The sequence below is a fragment of the Strix aluco genome, chromosome 1 (genome assembly GCF_031877795.1).
Source record: "Strix aluco isolate bStrAlu1 chromosome 1, bStrAlu1.hap1, whole genome shotgun sequence".
NCBI lineage: Eukaryota > Metazoa > Chordata > Aves > Strigiformes > Strigidae > Strix > Strix aluco.
In genome coordinates, this window is record NC_133931.1 from 157,781,523 (window position 1) to 157,800,016 (window position 18,494).

An 18,494-nucleotide genomic window follows, 5' to 3' on the forward strand; every position below is an offset into this window, starting at 1 on the left:
TTTCGCTGACATCTGGACTCTGAAATAAAATTTTATGTACTGAATAGAATTGGAGCTTGATTCTTTATGCAGGCACACAAATTATGTAAATACCTGCTAGGAAATAGACACTTGAAGAGAAGTCAAGTCCACAAACCTAAGCCTCCTCGCTTTGTTACCAAGATAAAACATGTTGAAAGATAAACCTCATGTTCTAGATCACTGACACTGGGATTGGGTTTTTTTTTTTCTTCCCAGTTGAATGTGTGAATACATTTCAAAAAGTTCAGGAGACAGTTTAACTCTTCAGGAAAAGACTCTTCAGGTTGCTTTAACTACCTTCTGTGTTCCCCTGTCACCTCTCACGGTGAATGGACATGTGGGATTGAGAGCAGGGCAGCAAGTCTACCCTCAGTTATGCTTTATGTGTTACTGCTGCTGAGGAGCAAGTTGCTGCAAATTGGAGCAGCTGCTGACCCCTCCCTGTGTTGGAGGAGTGGATGGAGAGCCGGGGATTTGTAATTGTGAACAAATACTATTCTTACAGCTTTTCCTTGGTACCTTCAGGAGCTTAGGAAGACACAGGTTTTGGTGCTGGAATTTTTGTTCTTTCTTTGGTTGTTTTTTGCATTTTATGCCAGACTCTCCAGAAGTTGAGGCCTTTAACCAGCTGAGTTTCCGTGTGATGGCTTGTAGGATTCCCTGAACAGCATTACATTTGCACCTGTTTTCTCATTCATGTTGTGCTTCTTGACAACTGCTTCGGAGAAAGTTGTTTCCCAGCAACTGCTTCCAGGGGTCTTGTCTCTCATCAAACTTGCTGTGGTGGACACAGGGAAGCCTTAGGAAGTATCAGCTCTCCCATTCCCTTACATTTTCCTGTGGCTTGTTCAGACTTCTTAACAGTGCGGAACTTGCCTTTGAGATCATAACTCTAATTCAAATCACTGCTTGAGAAACATTTTTCTCAAGGTATTTGTCCTTGTAAACCGTGCTTTAAAGTTTCAAAAGACCTGCGTGATCTTGGATGCTTTAGTACTCACGCCCAAAAGTATACAGTCCAAAAGACAGATAAGGCAGATGATTGATGGAACGTCACTTTGAATTTTGAGAACATCCTAGTTCCTGTTCTTGTAAGGACAGGAGGTTCTTCCTTTATTTTGTGACCCTATTATTATTAGGCAGGGTGGTTGGTTTTTTTAGCTTCACTTCAGAAAAAGTGTTGAAAAGAAGGTTTTAAATTTGGAAGGAAGGTGATTTTGTGGCTGACAAACACATTTCACAAGCATAGGAGGATAACTTACATTTTTCTTGGTCTTACTTTTTTCTTGGTCATGCTCACGTAGGCTACATAACGTAGGATAGCTTATCATACGTGACCCATCCCACTGGGTGCTTTGGTTCAAGTGTTAACACGCACCTTGTTTCCTCTTCTAACCCTGCCTACTTCTGTATGGTGGAGTTTCATTTGTGCCCTTCTTCTGTAGCATAGCTAGATAGGGTGTTGGAGGTGTGTGTACTGCCTGCTTTTAGTGTGTAATGAAGACTGTTTCTGTTTTTCTGGGAAAATTTTCTCCTCCCTCTAGGAAGAAAGAATGCTTTCAGTTGAATGCTTTAGATAACAAATTGTGAGGGACAGAGTTAAGACTTTTCTTAACTGGAGCAAATAGTTTCAAAAATTTGGTCTCAGAGTTACTTCCATCACCAGAATAAACCTTGGTAGATCTGTTTTTTCAAATGATATCAAGAAGTCTAACAAAAGATGCTACTCCTTCAAAACATTGCTATTTGTTTATACCTCAGCTTGCTCATAGTAGGTCAATGTTCATGTAGGTGAGACAAGTGAAATAAATTAGTCTTTTACTCCCAAGATCAAAAGTTAACCAGTGGCAGAAAAAGAACAGAGTTGGTTTCTTAAAGCTCTTTTCCCCTGTAGCCTGAAGTAATTTCAACAGTAGCTATTTTGGAAAAGTTATTTTTCTTCCATGTGGGCAACTCTGCCAGTGGGTGCTTCAGTTTAGGTAAGAGGTTGTTTGCCATGTTAAATAACCTGAGCAAAGCTGGCAGTAAAAGTGCCTGTCATGAGTCTGCACTGAGCCAGCACAAATCAAGTTTCACCAGATGAGTAGGAAAATGGCTGAAGAATGCTGAAGTATACGTAAACATGGAGGCTGCCAGTGATTTGCTGGGGGGCAGATAATTTGCACTGCCAGGCTGTTGGCTCTTTATAAATTCAGTAATTGTACCTGGGGTCTGAGGGGAAAAAAAGCTGGAACTGAGAGGGCTGACTTTTTTTTTTTTTTTTTGTTGGGTCTTATAATAGAATCAGTATAAAATTAGAGGTGGTAAAAAGACTGTCATTTAGGATCTCTGTAGTTTTTAGGAATGCAATCTACATAATAGAATATATGATACACAGTTTATCATATCACAAGGTATTCTTCAGTCTAAATGAAGAGGACTGTTAAAAATACTAAATTTCGGTTTCCCTTTGGTTTCCTTCTCTGAATTGTGAGTACCCCTTGCATCTTTTCAGCTGTGCTATGTGAGCAGTGAATTTTATTTTGTAGTAAAAGCTTGTCACTGTGAAATTTAGATGGTCCCTATTTGAACTAATGTAAGGATAAACAACAGGGGATTTTGGCCTCAGAGAACTGGGAGGAATGCTCTTTGTATGCATGTTCCTATATGATTTCCCAGGTAAATGTAGATATTAGCAATTTCTTCCCCGATTCCAGTATCTTTGTAACTGCCAGTCATGAGGAGGGAAATGGGCTTAACTCATTCTGCCTCAATATCTCAAGTTATGTTTGGTAGGATGGGGGTTTCTCTACGCTTAAGATTTTTATCCCCTGCATTTACCACCCTCCGTTGTGTAGTGTGTGTTGGGCTGTGCTATGAGCTGATGGAGATCCCAGCCTAGCCCAGAAAAATAGTGTGTAGAGGGGAAGGGTAGGGATGGAGCAGCTCTTGTGGCAGATGCCACTGCTGCCCAGAAGAGCTTTTGCGTCGCTGAGCCATAGGTTCACAGGTATCGAATAAAACGGGTCATCCTCTGTGGCTGTACAGCAGTGACTGACAGATAGACCAGTCGCTTCATAGCAGCTTCCTTGTTGGAAGTCAGAAAAGATGCATCACTTTTTTTAAGAGGAATTAATAGTTGGTTCTAAATCAGTTACAGATTCTTTACCACTGACGCTTTAAAATCTTAATTTGAAATGCTTTATTCATACCTTCTTGACTCTTTAATTGCCCGCAGCTTTTATCTGTTTTTAGATGGGAACAAGCGTATGTTTAGATGTGAAAACACTGATATTTCATTCTTTGAGTGAACAACTAAAAATATTATTTAAATGGTATTTATTTAAAGATGGTCTAGGAAGCAGTTTTAAATTGTATTGGCTTTTCTTTTCCTTTGGAATGTGCTAGTACTCAGAAGACTCTTTTATAAGAAAAATACGTGTTTTTATCTGGGAAAATAAATGAAGATTCTTACACTTGCCTCGTGCCGTTTGCTGGAGTGCTTTTTTGGAATGGTGGCATTTAAGAATGCGCGTTATGCTCTTTACAACTAAATTAATTGTAGGGTTGAGGAGTTGGTTGTCTTTTTTGTTTTCTTCAGCAGTGGCAGGTAGTCGTTACCACTTTGTAAGTGTTAGCAAAAGCAGGTTTAAAGCTGGCTAAATTTGTATTTCATTTGTATTTGTTGGCTTCCAATGCTTTGTCTGTTAATTTATCTAGTTCGTTAACCATAGTACACGTTCTTAAGCCCGACCAGATGCATTTTTATCTTTAAATTTGGGTGGAAAATGAAGGTTTGAAAGATACTTTTCATAAATACACATAAGACTTGTCTTTTAATCTTGCATGTTAGGTGAATGCAAGTGCTGCAGAACATAGTTGAGGATTACAGGTTATTTATTCGATGTGATACTTTGCGTGCCTTCTTTCTTGCACTTGGGCTCTTACGTGTGTATTTTAAACATTGTAATTGTTTCCGTGTTCTTTCAGTTTTAAAGTTCCTCTTTATAATAAAAACACTTAACTAGTGTTTAGTGTGTCAAAGCGCATGACGAGCGTGGGTTGGTGGTGTAGAAATCCTGTCTTGGGACGATGCTTCTCTCTGTCGCAGTGCTCCCTCTTGCGTCGGGCTGCCCTCTGCTCGTGCTGTCCTTTTGTCTGACATCAAGGCATGAAGCATCTAGTTGTTCCTTCTGAGTCGTCCTCAAGTAGCAGTCCACCGATCTATGAAATCTTCTGGCTTACCTCTGGATGTGATGCTACTTTTGTCTATATTAAGTAAAGTGCTTTCATGCCTGTTTGTAGCATCTCCTGTGGTTTCTTCCTTGTGGAAAGGAACCTGCATGTGGGTGTCTTTTTGGTCTTTTTTTTTAATTCCAGTTGTTAGTTTGGGGACAAACTGTACAGTCTCTGCTGTATAGACAAACTTCTTAGACTTTTTCACTGTTGGTATTTCCTCTTTCAGGTCAATATAGCTTCTTCCAGGTAGCCAGGGGAGTGGAATGTGACGTGGCTGGCCTTACATCACTGTGTGCGGCACATGCTTTGAAAGAAAAGTTGGGGAGCCCCAGCTGCACTCCTCAAAACTAATACTTATGTAGACCAAGTCTATACTATAACCTTCTGTGACACAAAAGTATTGGCTGTAATTTGACTTTTAAAATTTATTATGATACTGATACTTTTTGATTCTGCAGATACGAGCTGGAATTCAAGAGGAATTATACATTTCTCTTTAAATAAAGCAGGCTCTCACAGAAATGAGGAACAACAAAAAATAATGTTACTTCAAAAATTTTAGGGTACAGAGTGTAAATATTAGTGGAATACAGATAAGTCATTCTTTTACAAAGTATATTAAATCTGTGATTGTGATCAGTGCAAGAGAAATAAAAGATACACATAGATTAAAAACTGAATCAACAGATGAGGTGGTGTGAGAAATCTTATTTCAGTGTAGAAACTAATTTTCAAAGAAAGTTTAATGGATCTGTAGATAAATTAATCATGAACAAAAATTCAGTGCAGAAAACCACTATCTGAACAGAATTTACTAATGTCTTTGAAGTTTTATTTATGAAGTATTACTGTATACAAGGAAAACAAATTGCTAATACAGAATATTTAATTCTGTAGAAAGCAGAAGGTGTGTTTGCTGGTTGTGGTGAAGCTGTCTTTTTTACGGCTACCCACGGGCAGCATGGATTGCTCTTTACTCTTCAGAAACATTGTAGTTCCAAAATTTTTCTGGTGGTCTTATGTCTATAAGTGAAGTGAATCTTGGCATATACTTTCTGTAACTTAATGTTTTGTGAATCCGCTGCTTAATCCTTTTTGTGCTGTGCAGTGTGCTAAAGCCTAATAAAAGTTAATATTGAAAAATTGTCAATGTCAACAGAATTAATAGGTTAGATGTAGTGATACTAAATGAGGAGAAAGTTTTCACTGTGTAAGTAACTTTGGGGAGTGTATTATTTCAAATAAGAAAGTAAAAGCATTGCTCTTAGCTGCATGTATATTAGTCAAGCTTGCCTATGTGGACAGGTGAAAAGAGTAAACTGGATTTTTTCAGTGGAGACAAGAAATGAAGATTAAATTTCCAGAGGATTGGCCCAACTTTATTGTCTGCTTAGGTACTAGAGCATTGCTTATGTATCCTAGCCTAAGATTTTGGTGGAAAATGTTTTGGATACTGCTTGCATTGGTTTCACTAATAAACTGAGTGACACAATTCTGTATGTATTCCACTCTTTTTTTAAGTCACAAATAACTTTTTTTTTTTTCTTTAACTTCAGGCAAAACAGGGCCAACAGTCTCACAAAGTTATTTGTTTGTTCTTTTCAGTGATGTTTTGGCACTGCCTATTTTCAAACAGGAAGATTCCAGCCTTCCCCAAGAAAATGAGACCAAACATCCACCCTTCCAGTATGTTATGTGTGCTGCAACATCTCCAGCAGTAAAATTATATGATGAAACTCTTACATACTTGAATCAAGGTTGGTATATGTATGTTGCAGGCATAACTATAGTGAATGCAGCTTGTGGTGCAACTTTAAAACTGGAATTGTATTTCGTGTTTTGATACATGTGGGTACATCCAGAGTAAATGCATGTCGAAAATGAGTTTGGATACCTTACTACTAGTCTTGTTTTGTCCAACTTGCAGACTCATAGCTATAGTCTGTCATTACTTCCCCTTTAGAGTCAGGGGGTTTTTGTTTTTCTGCTCTGTGTGTTACCCCTCTCCATCCCCCCACCTCCCCCAATAAAAATCAAGCCAACAGAGCTTTTAGGAGACAAACTTCAGGTAGTAATACCTTAAAATACAAGACTAGTTTTGCATTCCTGTTTAAACTTGATTCATAATAGCAAGTTAATTGGATGATATTTGCATAAGGTACACACAAATACCTCCCAAAAGTCATAATAAATGTTAAAATGTCAATCCCTAAGCAAAAAGTGTTGCCCAACAGAGGCCACTGTAATTGTGCTCAAATTAGCTATACATACCTGCCCAGAACAGTATTATGTTTGAAACATAAACACACGTGCAGCTACCTTTGTAGTTACCTTTGTAGTTAGTGTGTATTTCACTATTGGCTGTCTACATTTATCAGAAATTAACTCGTTAAATACTTCATATGAATCTTGCAGTTTTTTCCTCATAGCCTGTGGTTGGTTTGCATGAAAATTGGGTTTTCCTTCTACAGAGGGCACTGACTACTGGCTAAAATGATCTGAATGTAGTCATTGCCATGTGAAAAAACCTCCCTCACCTCTGGAAATGACATTGGTGTCCTAAGTTTATTCAGCTACTATTCTGAACTCAAATAAAACCATTTATCATTTGTTTTGGACCATATCAGTGTCTTTGTACTCTCCCACCCCTCCCTGCCCTGGCTCTAACGGTCTAGGATAACCGTTCATAGACTCAGTTCTGCTTTTTCTTTGTGGACTTCGACTCAAAATCTTTCAATAGACAGAACCGCAATTAGAAGACGCAGTCCCACAGGATGATTTGAAAAATAAAAACAATTTAAAAAAAAAAATTATGTTCACCATTTCTTTTCTGTATCCTACCATGTTTTGGTACAATTAATCTTTTTAGCTCATGTGCTTCTCTGAGTAGTGTATTTCTTTACTGTGCAGTTAAGAGGACACAGGTTAAAATATGTATTGGTGAATTTTCCTAAGTCTTTGGGAGCTATGTTACTTAGTAATTGCTTTACTAGGTTATAGAATTTGTATATTTTACATGTATGTTTTCTTGATAGGATATCCTTTATGCTCAAGTTGAAATGCTTCTAGTAGTGTGAACTTCGGTGATGCATTTCATACCTGGAAGTGTTCCACTGTGTACTGGGGCCCTAAAGTCCATGAGAGCAGATTGTATCTAATTTGATACTGACGTGGTCCCAAAGCATCATTTTCAGCTTTCCATGTGAATAAAGTTGCTACGTGCTTTACCTTGCAGTATCCAGTCTGTCTAAATATGCTTTAAATGTTGTTTGACTCCCCTACTAATGAGAATAATGGAAGTTCTTTAGGTGATTTCTGGTGTCTTACAAACATGTGGTTGCATAGTTCAGCCATTTTTTTTAGTCAGGTTTACTTTAATTTTTACCACTTTTGTACCCCAAGTGCTCTCTTCAGGAGAAAACGGTATAATTGCAGCAGTATACTGGACCAGCAAGATGCTTTGCACTGTGAAGTTTTATAAACTTTGAACTCAGGAGAAATATACTTTTTCTTCAGTGCCATGATCCAGCCTTCCTGACGAAACACAAAGCTTGAAGGTTAGCTATGTGTGCTGGGGAACCAGCACGAGGTGGCAAGCTGAAGGAAGAAAGTGCTTGCTATCCTGCCTCTGAGAAGAGCTTGCCATTTAAGTGACAGCATCTGAAATGACTGTAAATGTTTCATCTGCCCTTGAAGATCTCTTTTAATATAAAGATTTCTTTTGCAAAGAATTTTTGCTGTTTTCCAGTGTCCTAGGTAACTTCCTGATGTTGAAAAATGAAGGCATTGGTATACCCTTTTTCTAAATAAATATGGGAAAAAAACCCAGTTGGCCAACTTCCCTTCTGTGCTAATACTTCAGACAGTGTATTTGCTGCCTAGGTTAAGACTTTTTCCTAAAAATTTCTCAATTAACTGTTAGTATATATATTTGTACATATGTAAAAATAAAATCTTGGGATAGTTTTGAAAGATGATATCTTTCATACGGAAGCCAGTTTAAAATAAGGATCAGTTTGCAACACTGAGTTGTACCAATACATATATCTGTGTAACGGGTTGGATTGAGTCCTCTAGAAAAAGAGTCATTTTAATCCTGGTCACTTAAGTTATCTGGTTTCTAGTTTGGCCCTGTTATCAGGCAGAGTCTTTCCTTAAGTCATTTTCAAGAAGGCTGTGACTAGGGCATGCCATAGAGAACAAATACCCTCTTTAATTTCATCAGCAGTTGTCGTGGTTTACTGGATTGGGAATACCAGAAGCAACGAGAAGATTTGCCCTGTGTGTTAAGCTATGGTGACATTTCCTAAGGCAATAGGAAGCAAGCCCTGACTTCACCCTCTGTCACTATTTTAATTGGAATAGTTAAGAGTGTCGTTCAGAGTTCGGGGAGCATCTGGATGATGCTTTTTGTACTATGGTTAATTTTAAGTAGTCCTGTGAGGAGCAGGGAGTTGGACTTGATCCTTATGGATCCCTTCCAGCTTGAGATATTCTGTGATTCTCTGAGCTAATGGAATATTTGAAGTGATGAGTTTTCAGCTGAAGCTGATTCTTGAAGTTCAGATCTTGGAGTGGTGATGGTTGTTCAGGGATTTGCAGGGTTCTTACTAACCATAAAATCTGTGAAATGAGTCCATTGAGACTGCTTATCAGAGCTGTAGGACAGTGTTTTGAGTTGGCTGCTGTTCAGCTAGATGTATGTTGAATAGCAGAAGTGGTATGGAAGATAACTGCTTTTAAAGGGGAAGCGTTAGGTTGGTTTATACAGTGCAGCTAGACTTGTAGTTCTGTGAATGCAGAGAACTGCTTGGGAGAGATGGGATCCACCTCAGTAAGTGGGGCAAAGGTACCTTTGCCAGCAGGGTGGCTGACCTGGTGAGGAGGGCTTTGAAGTAGGGTATGACAGGGGCAGGACAGAGTTACCGGCAGCGGTGTGAGGGAGTGATGAACGTGGTTGACGAGCAAAGGGTCTGGAGTGATGTGCGTGAAAGGGAACACAGAATCAACAAAAGGAGGCTCAAGCAGGGCCACCTCCAGCATTTGGATGTGAGCAAGTGCATGCCTATAAAGCACCATTATGAGGAAACGCCAAAACTTTTCTGGGAAATGAGCATAGTGGGGTGCCTCTCTGAAGTGCGTGTACATTAATGCAAGCAGCGTGGGAAGTAACCACGAGGAATTGACATCTGTATGCAGTGGTAGGGCTGTGATCTTGTTGGGATCATGGAGACGTGATGGGATGACTTGTGTAAGTGGAACGTTGCAGTGGAGGAATACTGGCCTTTTAGGAAAGGCAGGGCAAGAAGATGAGGAAGGGGAGTTGCCCTTTATGTGGGAGAACAGCTGGAGTGCCTGGAGCTCTGCCTAGGGATGGGTGATGAGCCAGCTGAGAGCTTATGGGTAAGGGTTAAAGAGCTGAACAATGTGGATGTCAGCTATAGGCTACCTGACCAGAACAAGTGGATGAGGCCTTCTGCGAAAAGCTAGAAGTAGCCTCACGTTCACAGGCCATGGTCCTCCCAGGAGGACTTCAAGCACCCTGATGTCTGCTGGAGGGACAACACAGCAGGGCGTGAGCAATCCAGGACGTTCCTGGAGAGCATCGTCTGACAGCTTCCTGACCCAAGTGATAGAGGAGCCAGTGAGGAGAGGTGCTCTGCTGTACCTCATACAACAAGGAAGGGCTCACTGGGGATGTGAATGTTCAGGATCCTGAGAGGAGGAAGAAGCAGGGCAGAAAGCAAGATCATATTACTGAACTTTAGGAGAGCAGGCTCTGGCCCCCTCAGTGATCTTGGTAGAGTCCCATGGGATGAGGCCCTAGAGGGAAGAGGGGCCCAAGAAATCTGGATAATATTCAAGGATCACTTCCTCCAACCTCAAGAGCAGTGGATCCCAGTAAGCAGGAATTTGGGCCAAAATGGCAAGACGCCTGCATGGATGGGCAAGGAGCTCCTGGCAAAAAGAATGTAGGCATGTAGAAGGTGGAAGCCAGGACAGGTACCCTGGGAGGAATACAGAGACACCATCTGAGCACGCAGAGATGCAGTCAGGAAAGCTAAAGCCTTCCTGGAACTGAATCTGGTGAGGAATGGAGGAATGTCAAAGACAACAAGATGGTTTTCTCTAAGTACATAAGTGGCAAAAGGAAGACTGGAAAATGTGGCCCCCCTGCTGAACAGGACAGGGCCTTGGTGACACAGGACATGGAAAAGGCTGAGGTGCTGAATGCCTTCTTCACCTTGATCTTTTGTAACATCACTGGTCTCCAGGAATGCCAGGCCCTAGAGATCAGGGGGCAGGTCTGGAGCAAGGAATAGGTACACTTGGTAGAAGAGGAACAGGTCAGGGAATACTTAAGCAGATTGGACATACATAAATCAATGGGTCCGTGGGATGCACCCACGAGTGTTGAGGGGACTGGCAGGTGTCATTGTGAGGCCACTCTATTCAATAGTCTTTGAGTGATCATGGTGACTAGGAGAGGTGCCTGAGGACTGTAGGAAAGCAAATGTTGCTCTGATCTTTAAAAAGATCCAGGGAATTACAGGCTCCCAGGGAAGGTGATGGAGCAACTAGTCCTGGGAACTGTTTCCAGGCACGTGAAGGACAAGAAGGTCATCAGGAGTAGTCAGCACAGATTCACCAAGGGGAAGTCATGCTTGACTGACTTGATAAGCTTCTATAATGAAATGGCTAGCTTGGTAGATAAGGGGAGGGCAGTGGATATTATTTACAAGTCATTGTCTTCAGTTAGGCTTTTGCTATTTTATTTCATAAGATCCTTACAGAGAAGCTAATGAAATAGGGGCTGGATGAGCATCCTTGGAGATGCTCAGAAGCAGCCAGGCTTGGTCCTGAGCAACTGGCTCTAGGTGGCCCCACATGAGAAGGGGACTGGACAAGAGGACCTCCAGACGTCCCTTCCAAAATTGACCATTCTGAGGTTTTTGTGAAAGGCAGTGCTACAGTTTGTGTTAAGCAGTGGGCAGTTAAAGTTCCAAGCACCCTATGTCACCTTGCTTATGTGGCTACTCGCCAGCAAAGGGCAGAAAAAGTAGCATCTATAGCTCTCGTACAGAGATGGCTGAGTGCTGTGGTGCTTTTCACACTTTCAGAGCAGCTACACGTCCAAAACTCCAGAATGGAATGTATCTGTCCCTTTGCCTTGAAAACTTCCCATGCTATTTTTGCATTTTTGAGTCAGGTATTCCTTGAATTTTACCTTCATCAAATCTTCAGTCATATTATTTTGTACCTACAAAAGGTTAGCAACACTTCTTGAGCAAGCAATCAGAATTTGTTTTTCTTCCCACCCGCAGTGATGAGAGCAGACAGAGAAATACTGGCAAAAGTTTTATTAATTGTGCTAGATTAAAAAAAAGTCTGTCTATAAATGCAGATAGACTTACATAAGTTAAATCGGTGAGTAAAATAACACAGGTAATCGAACAAATTTCACTAACAGGAAAAAAGTTCCCTCCTGTTAAATATAGGAGGAGAAAAGATCTGTTGCTTTACTCCAGCTACACTAGGTTAATGTAATTTTTATATGGATCAGTCATCAATTGTATCAATGATCAAATGCTTTTGAGGTAAAGAAAGCCTGTATATGTGTAGAGTGTGTATATATATAAATATGCTAATTGCATTACAACAAAAAAACCCCCAAACAGTCCTTAGTTGGAGGTGACATCAGTTTATGAAGCCGTGAAAAGAGTTGAAGAAATTGTTTGCTTATTCACAGGGGTATGACAGCTGAAGTTTTACCTTGTAGGGCAAGTCAATATGCCTTGTAAGTCTAGTATACACTAGAGTGTAAAGGTTGTTTGGAGGGTAATGTAGAAGGTAATGAATTTACTGCACTTGATCTTAGTGAACCTCTTGAAACCCATTTTGTCCTATATTTCAATTAGGGAAATGTGATTTTGCAGATGAATACGTGTTGCTCACCTTGGAAGAAAAATACCCCTGTAGCTCAAAATTACTTTGAGCTTTGTTTCTTTTGAAGCACAACAGTTCATCAGATTCACTGGAAAGATAGGTGTGCTTGTACCTGTTAGGAAAAACCAGTAACTGTCTCTTTTAAAGGCTTATTTCTGAAATCATACAAAGCCTAAAAATCATACAAAGGCAACAGGTATGTGGGCAAAATTAAACATGGGAGAGTAGTATGTATGTTGTATGAAGAGTGTAAAAACTCTGTAGTTGGAAGACCAGTCTGTGGTTCTCAATGTGTTGCCTTTCATCAGTTTCAAAAATAAAGGAATTCAGCTTTGAAAAGTTTTTCTTCAAAAAAAAAAATAAGCACTATACTTCATGTAAAGTGAAATACTTAACTTTGAAAGTATATATAGTTTTAAAGGGACCAAAAAGTTTCATTTTGTTGCATTAATTCCCGTGTTGTGAAGTGAACCTTGTTATAAAAACCCCTTAAACAGAAGCTTCGGTGTTCTTGTGTACTGTGAACCAAAAGCTAATTCAGGTGCACTAAACACAAAATAACTTTGTGCTCTGGCTCTTCTACTGACACAGATTTTTCTTCTCTTTAAAGGTCAGTCCTATGAGATACGGATGCTAGATAATCGGAAAGCTGGAGACATACCAGAGATCAATGGAAAACTGGTGAAGGTGAGTTGAAGTTCTCTACATAGTGTTACTAACAAACCTCTGCTGCTTGCATATGAAAAGAGTAGTTCTTAACCTTTTATTGTACTCTGATTCGTGGAGGGAGGTCGACCAGCTGATCTGACCAATAAAGAAAATAGGCACAGTGCAACATAATGCGTAGGTTTGTTATTTCAGGTTTACTACAAATTAAAAGAATATACATGTATGCCTTTCCCCATTTATGAACGGGTTCGTTTCCTGTAGCTGTAGATAACTAAAGGTGAGCTAATCTCTTCAGGTACCCTTCATGAGGTCTGCAGTCTGATCTGTTTTAAGATGAGGTCAATCTCCACCAAATGTGCCCATGTCTTTCTGCTGAGTAAAAGGAAGCTGTGGTAAAAGTGATCTCATATTTAGGTATCTAAAGTTAGGTGAGAGAAATGTAATCTAGAGACTGTACTTTTTGTGGATTTCTTTTTTTTCTGCTGTCGCTAGATACTTAGTCAGAATGAGTGTGGACCGGTGATGTTTACAAATAAAAAAGTATGAATATAAATACCCAGTGCATAGAGTACTTGTGTGTGCTGAAGACCAAATTATTTTATGCAAAGCTTAAGATACCTAGTTGTCTATAGATTTGTATCCAACATCTTCTGAGCTGTTTCACTGTCCATTTCAAGTGATTAGGAGTTGTGGAAGGAAGCTAGAGGATCATTTAGAAGGAAGTGAAGGTGTTAGGAGCATGTTTCTTAGTAGGTGTTATGGAAGACACATGAAGCCAACCTGTGATTTTTGCAACAGTGGGATATGGGAGATATATCCATAAGAAAACAGATCTTTCGAATTTTACTGCTTATTGAGCAGTTTGTTCCACAGCTGAGCTCCTTTTCCTAATTCCAGATTCATCTCCTTGTGCTTTAATGTTAGCAGAAGGTACTGTAGATCTCAGTTATTGCATGAAGCATAAGAATGAGGCAGACTGAAAAATGCCCAATTCGTGGTACAAATTATTAAAAGAACTGACGAAGGGGAGGGGTTTGGATTTTTCTTTTAAACATCTATCAATTTTATCAGATTCTCTGAAAAATCTTATTCAAGTATTGGGAAAGAAGGGAAAAACTTCAGTTGAAGTCACTTTGAAAGTGGTACTGTTGAATACACCAGAACAGTGTGCCTGCGGGAGGCTGAGTCTTCACCTGTCAACTTAGGGCTGTATCATTTGTTAACTTTGGCTTGTATGGTCCTGTGCCTTGATCTGATTTGTCTGTGGGATGCTTGCTCAGAGAGAATTTCAGGACGTGTTAAGCACAAGCATAAAACTGGGATTTGTGAGGTCTGTAATTAAACCTTTTACAACCTGGCGTGTTGGCTTGCTGTAGTAAGCATGGTGACTATTTGCCCCCTTAGGTGCTATTTCCTTGTAGCCTCGAGGTGTCTCTGCTCTAATTTTATAGGTTCATATACTGGTGATGAGCGATTTGGTAGGTAGAACCAAAGCAGTGTAAAAGTTGAAAAAAGTAATTTTTATCATAGCAAGGTATTGTAATGCTCTATCAACAAACTTTCCATTTGGAACACTTGAATACTGGAATCCCAGTACTTTAACAGAGAAGGCATTTCATGTTGGTGAAGGTGGCTGCGGATATTTCCAAGTTCCGAACTTGCCATTTTGCAGTGAAAAAGGAGTGGTATGTTTGTGTGTGTGCATGTACGCACACATGCACGTGTGCTTTCTGTTACCTTTGAAATAAAACCAAGGAAATGTATCTTGAAGAGGCACTTCAAAGTTCTTGGGTTTTTTGGACACTTTTATCCACTGTTAATACAAGTAAGGCTCTAGACTAATGGAAAAAAATGATGCGAATTTGTCTGTTTTGTTTGTTCAGCAGCAATTACTGTGCACAGTATTTTTCCCCTCTGTATAACAAATTGCTTTGTATGTGCATTCATGCAGCAGAATGTGAGTAAGCACACGATTGTACCAGAACTGGTCACAAAAATAGGGATTGTTGGATAGTTGCTTCTAGCTGAATAAAGTTAATCATGTCATAGTATGTTTAGATTAATATTTCAGCTAGAATAGTTTGGAAGTTGTTTTATTACTTCTTGCTATTAACTAAAATCATAGATTTGTTGTACATATGCTTATAAATACTAGAAGGGAATTTTCTGTTAATTTAATTCCTTAAAACTTTCACCAACAATTCACAGAATTCCCAGTGAAAAAAACGGTCAAACTATATTCGCTGTTTTTCAGAATAAATGAAGTCTTTTGTGTTTGTTTTCTAAAGTAAGTTGGTGTTGCCTACACAGTGCTGGTGCTATGCTGTCACTGTTGCTCAGTTCACTGCATGTAGTTCATAGTGACCTTTAGAATATGCAATCAGATGTAATTCTCTTTTGCATTTTTACCACATTTTCAAATATCTCCTGCTGCTCAGTTCTGTTCCTGTGTTCTGGAGTATTTTGGTATACTGATGGTTGCCAAATCTTTTTCTGTAAATTCATATCTGTTGGCACTGTGGCTATTTTGGAATATTTGAGTGCTTTATCTGCAGGCTGTTTCTAAACATACAGTAACTTTGTGGCTCATCAGATGCTTGTTTTCTTCTTTGTTAGAGTATTATAAGAGTCGTGTTCCATGACAGAAGGTTGCAATATACAGAGCACCAGCAGCTAGAAGGTTGGAAGTGGAACCGCCCTGGGGACAGACTTCTCGACTTAGGTATAACTGTTTCTATCTGTTGCCACTGTATGAAATTCAGTTTCTAAATTTAAATTGATCATGGCCACATTTATGCTAGGACTGGTGAAAAAACACAGACCAGTTTTCTGTATGGTGCTTTGTCATAACGGGTATTTTGAATATAAATGTTTTTACCGCTTTCACATTCCTCTAAAACCTTTAAGTGCTACAGAAGTACGATAGCAACTCTGCAACCTTACACATTTAGTAATCTTTCTAATATTGATTACTAAATGTTACAGTAATTAGAAGAACGCAGACAAAAATAACTTTCTCTGGTAGATTGTGGAAATGGTGCCAACATGGTTTCTGTATTTTGCATAACTTGATCATTTTTGGTGCGGGGGGGGTGGGGGGTGGGGGGGGTGTGGATAAAAAAACACACCCCCAAACCCTGAGCACTCTGTATGTTGAATCTACTAAGATTCTTCAGATCAGTCCTAAGAAACTGTTTCTGGGCTTATGGTCAAGCCAGCAAAGCCCACATTTTTCCACCGTACCTGTGTTTGCTGATGGTAACCTTATGTTAAAATTTATTTGTAGCGTTTTCTTGGAATATGATTATTTTGAAATATATACTACTTATTTTAATAGATATTCCAATGTCTGTTGGAGTCATTGATATCAAGACAAATCCAAGCCAGCTCAATGCAGTTGAATTTTTGTGGGATCCAACAAAATGTACATCTGCTTTTATTCAGGTTTGAAACTTTACTTGACTGGATGTCTGTGTTTGGTGCCTTTCAGGTCACAAACAGTAGTATATTTGCACTCTGAAGCTTCTCAGTTTCTTATTTGTGGGATAGCCATTAATTACTAGCTTTGTGAAAAACACAGGTTCTTAGTTCTATAAAGGTCCCTAGTTAGGTTTTTCAACTTGATTTGGGTTTATAAAAGCATCTTTTAAAAACAATTTAAATAAAAGGCTTTCAGAAAGCTCTTTGAAGAAAGCTGTCATGGTTACAATATTTAGTTATCTGGGGTGTTAGAATTAATTTATATCCCTCTAAATAACTGTCACTACAACTTTTTTTTTCGTTGAGAGACCCACTCTCCTAGTGGTGAGCTTCAGCAGAGGCTTGGCTTGAGGGTACCAAATGAAAAATAATGTGCTACAAAGAGAGTTTTAAATCAGACATTCAAAGATGCTTCTTACTATGTCAGTAGGCTTCGTTGTAGTAGGATTTTTATTATTTATGTATTTGATATTCAGGGCTGTCTTTGGAAATTACTTAGAATGTTCAGTTTTGCGTTGGAATTTTTAGCTTACTTATGTCTCAGATCTATTTTTATTATGAAAAGGTATAGGTGTAAAGTTTGAGGTGGCAGTGTTTCTTACTGAGGCTGCCAAAATAGTTTAAATTCCATATTGTCAGTAAATTAACTTTGATCTAGTACAATTGAAGACATTTTTTCCTAGTAAGAATTACATAATTACTAAAACGTAGTCTCCTTGAAGAAGTGTGAGATAAACTACTGAATAGTTTTGTTTATGCACTTCCTTAGAAGAAGTGATAACAGGCTGACTGAAAATGGAACTGATTCTTGTTAGGCAAGTATAGTTCATGTATTCTAAAAGCTCCAGAACACAGTATAGTGCACTGATGACATGCTTAAAGCTTCAGTTTCCAGTCTGTGGGTCTCTGTTGTTGATGGCCATAGGAAATAAAAAGATAGTGTTGTAGTCATCGAGAGTGCAAGGTGTCCATGGTGCTTGGCTTGCTTAAAGTTCCATAAGGAAGCAAAAGAAATTGGGAGCACTGTCCAGTGAGATTCATCCTAACTCTGTTACACCGGTTTTCTGCTTAGATATCTTTTAGGAATACTTCTGGCTTACAAATCCAGTTTTCTTTCTGATGTAGCACTTGAGGCCATTACATACTGATTAAAAAGTCTGCTTGACTTTTAATAGGAAGTTGGGCATATTTGAAAATACCCTGATTTCACATGAGGTTAAAAACTCTTCCAGTCAGTGACCTTCTATAGCTTTGGTAATATTTATTGCAAGTAACTCTGAAGTTTATTCTAGCTATAATGCATTGAACAGTAGTATCTTGAAAATGTTTGTGCTGTATTCATGGTACATACAGTTGTCATCCATGTACATTTTTCTTAAGATCCAACAAGATCTCATTTAATAAAAATCTGTAATGACTTTTGCTTTTTGGAGAGATTTTGGTGACATGCTTGCTTGTTTCCCCTCTTCCCTGTCAGCTCAAGTACAGTGTTTTTGGCTTCATTTGCATGTGGGCATGAAAAGGAATGAAACATCAGTTATGCAGTGTGGTCCTGGGATAGGCTGAGTAATTTGTTACTTGTCCTTTAGAAAATGTATATGATGCTGGTAACACATAGTAAGATTCATGTCTAGAATACTTCTGAGGGTCCTTTTTGTTTGGTGGTTGGTTTTTTTCAGGTACATTGTATCAGCACTGAATTTACCCCTCGCAAACATGGAGGAGAAAAAGGAGTTCCTTTTAGGATTCAGGTTGACACTTTTAAACAGACTGAAAACGGAGAGTACACAGATCATCTGCATTCAGCCAGCTGTCAGATCAAAGTTTTTAAGGTAACAGTAGAAAACGGATCCTTAATAAGTCTCTCAGAAGCTCTTATAAAGATGGGGGACATCTTTATATTACTGCTTGACTTCTGAGATCAGATTTCAATTATAAAACCATTTTCCACTTGTGTTCTTGTTCATGTAACTGTTCATTTTTAGCCAAAAGGAGCAGACAGGAAACAGAAAACAGACAGAGAAAAGATGGAAAAGCGAACTGCACATGAAAAAGAAAAGTATCAGCCTTCATATGACACCACAGTTCTTACAGAGGTAACAAAACAGAATTGTATCTGCTGACTGAGGAGAAAATACATAGATACAGCATATTACTTA

The 18,494-nt window shown here is 39.1% G+C and overlaps 1 protein-coding gene across 3 annotated transcripts in view; it reads left to right on the plus strand.

The window, feature by feature from the left end:
• UBP1 (upstream binding protein 1) overlaps window positions 1-18,494 on the plus strand; it is a 41,796-nt gene that overhangs the window by 4,508 nt on the left and 18,794 nt on the right. For all 3 annotated transcript variants that reach the window (XM_074842395.1, XM_074842385.1, XM_074842405.1), the window contains exons 2-7: window positions 5,845-5,996; window positions 12,797-12,873; window positions 15,472-15,577; window positions 16,193-16,299; window positions 18,015-18,167; window positions 18,321-18,431. In XM_074842395.1, coding sequence (XP_074698496.1) covers window positions 5,845-5,996; window positions 12,797-12,873; window positions 15,472-15,577; window positions 16,193-16,299; window positions 18,015-18,167; window positions 18,321-18,431 — 706 coding nt within the window. The remainder of the gene's footprint in view (window positions 1-5,844; window positions 5,997-12,796; window positions 12,874-15,471; window positions 15,578-16,192; window positions 16,300-18,014; window positions 18,168-18,320; window positions 18,432-18,494) is intronic.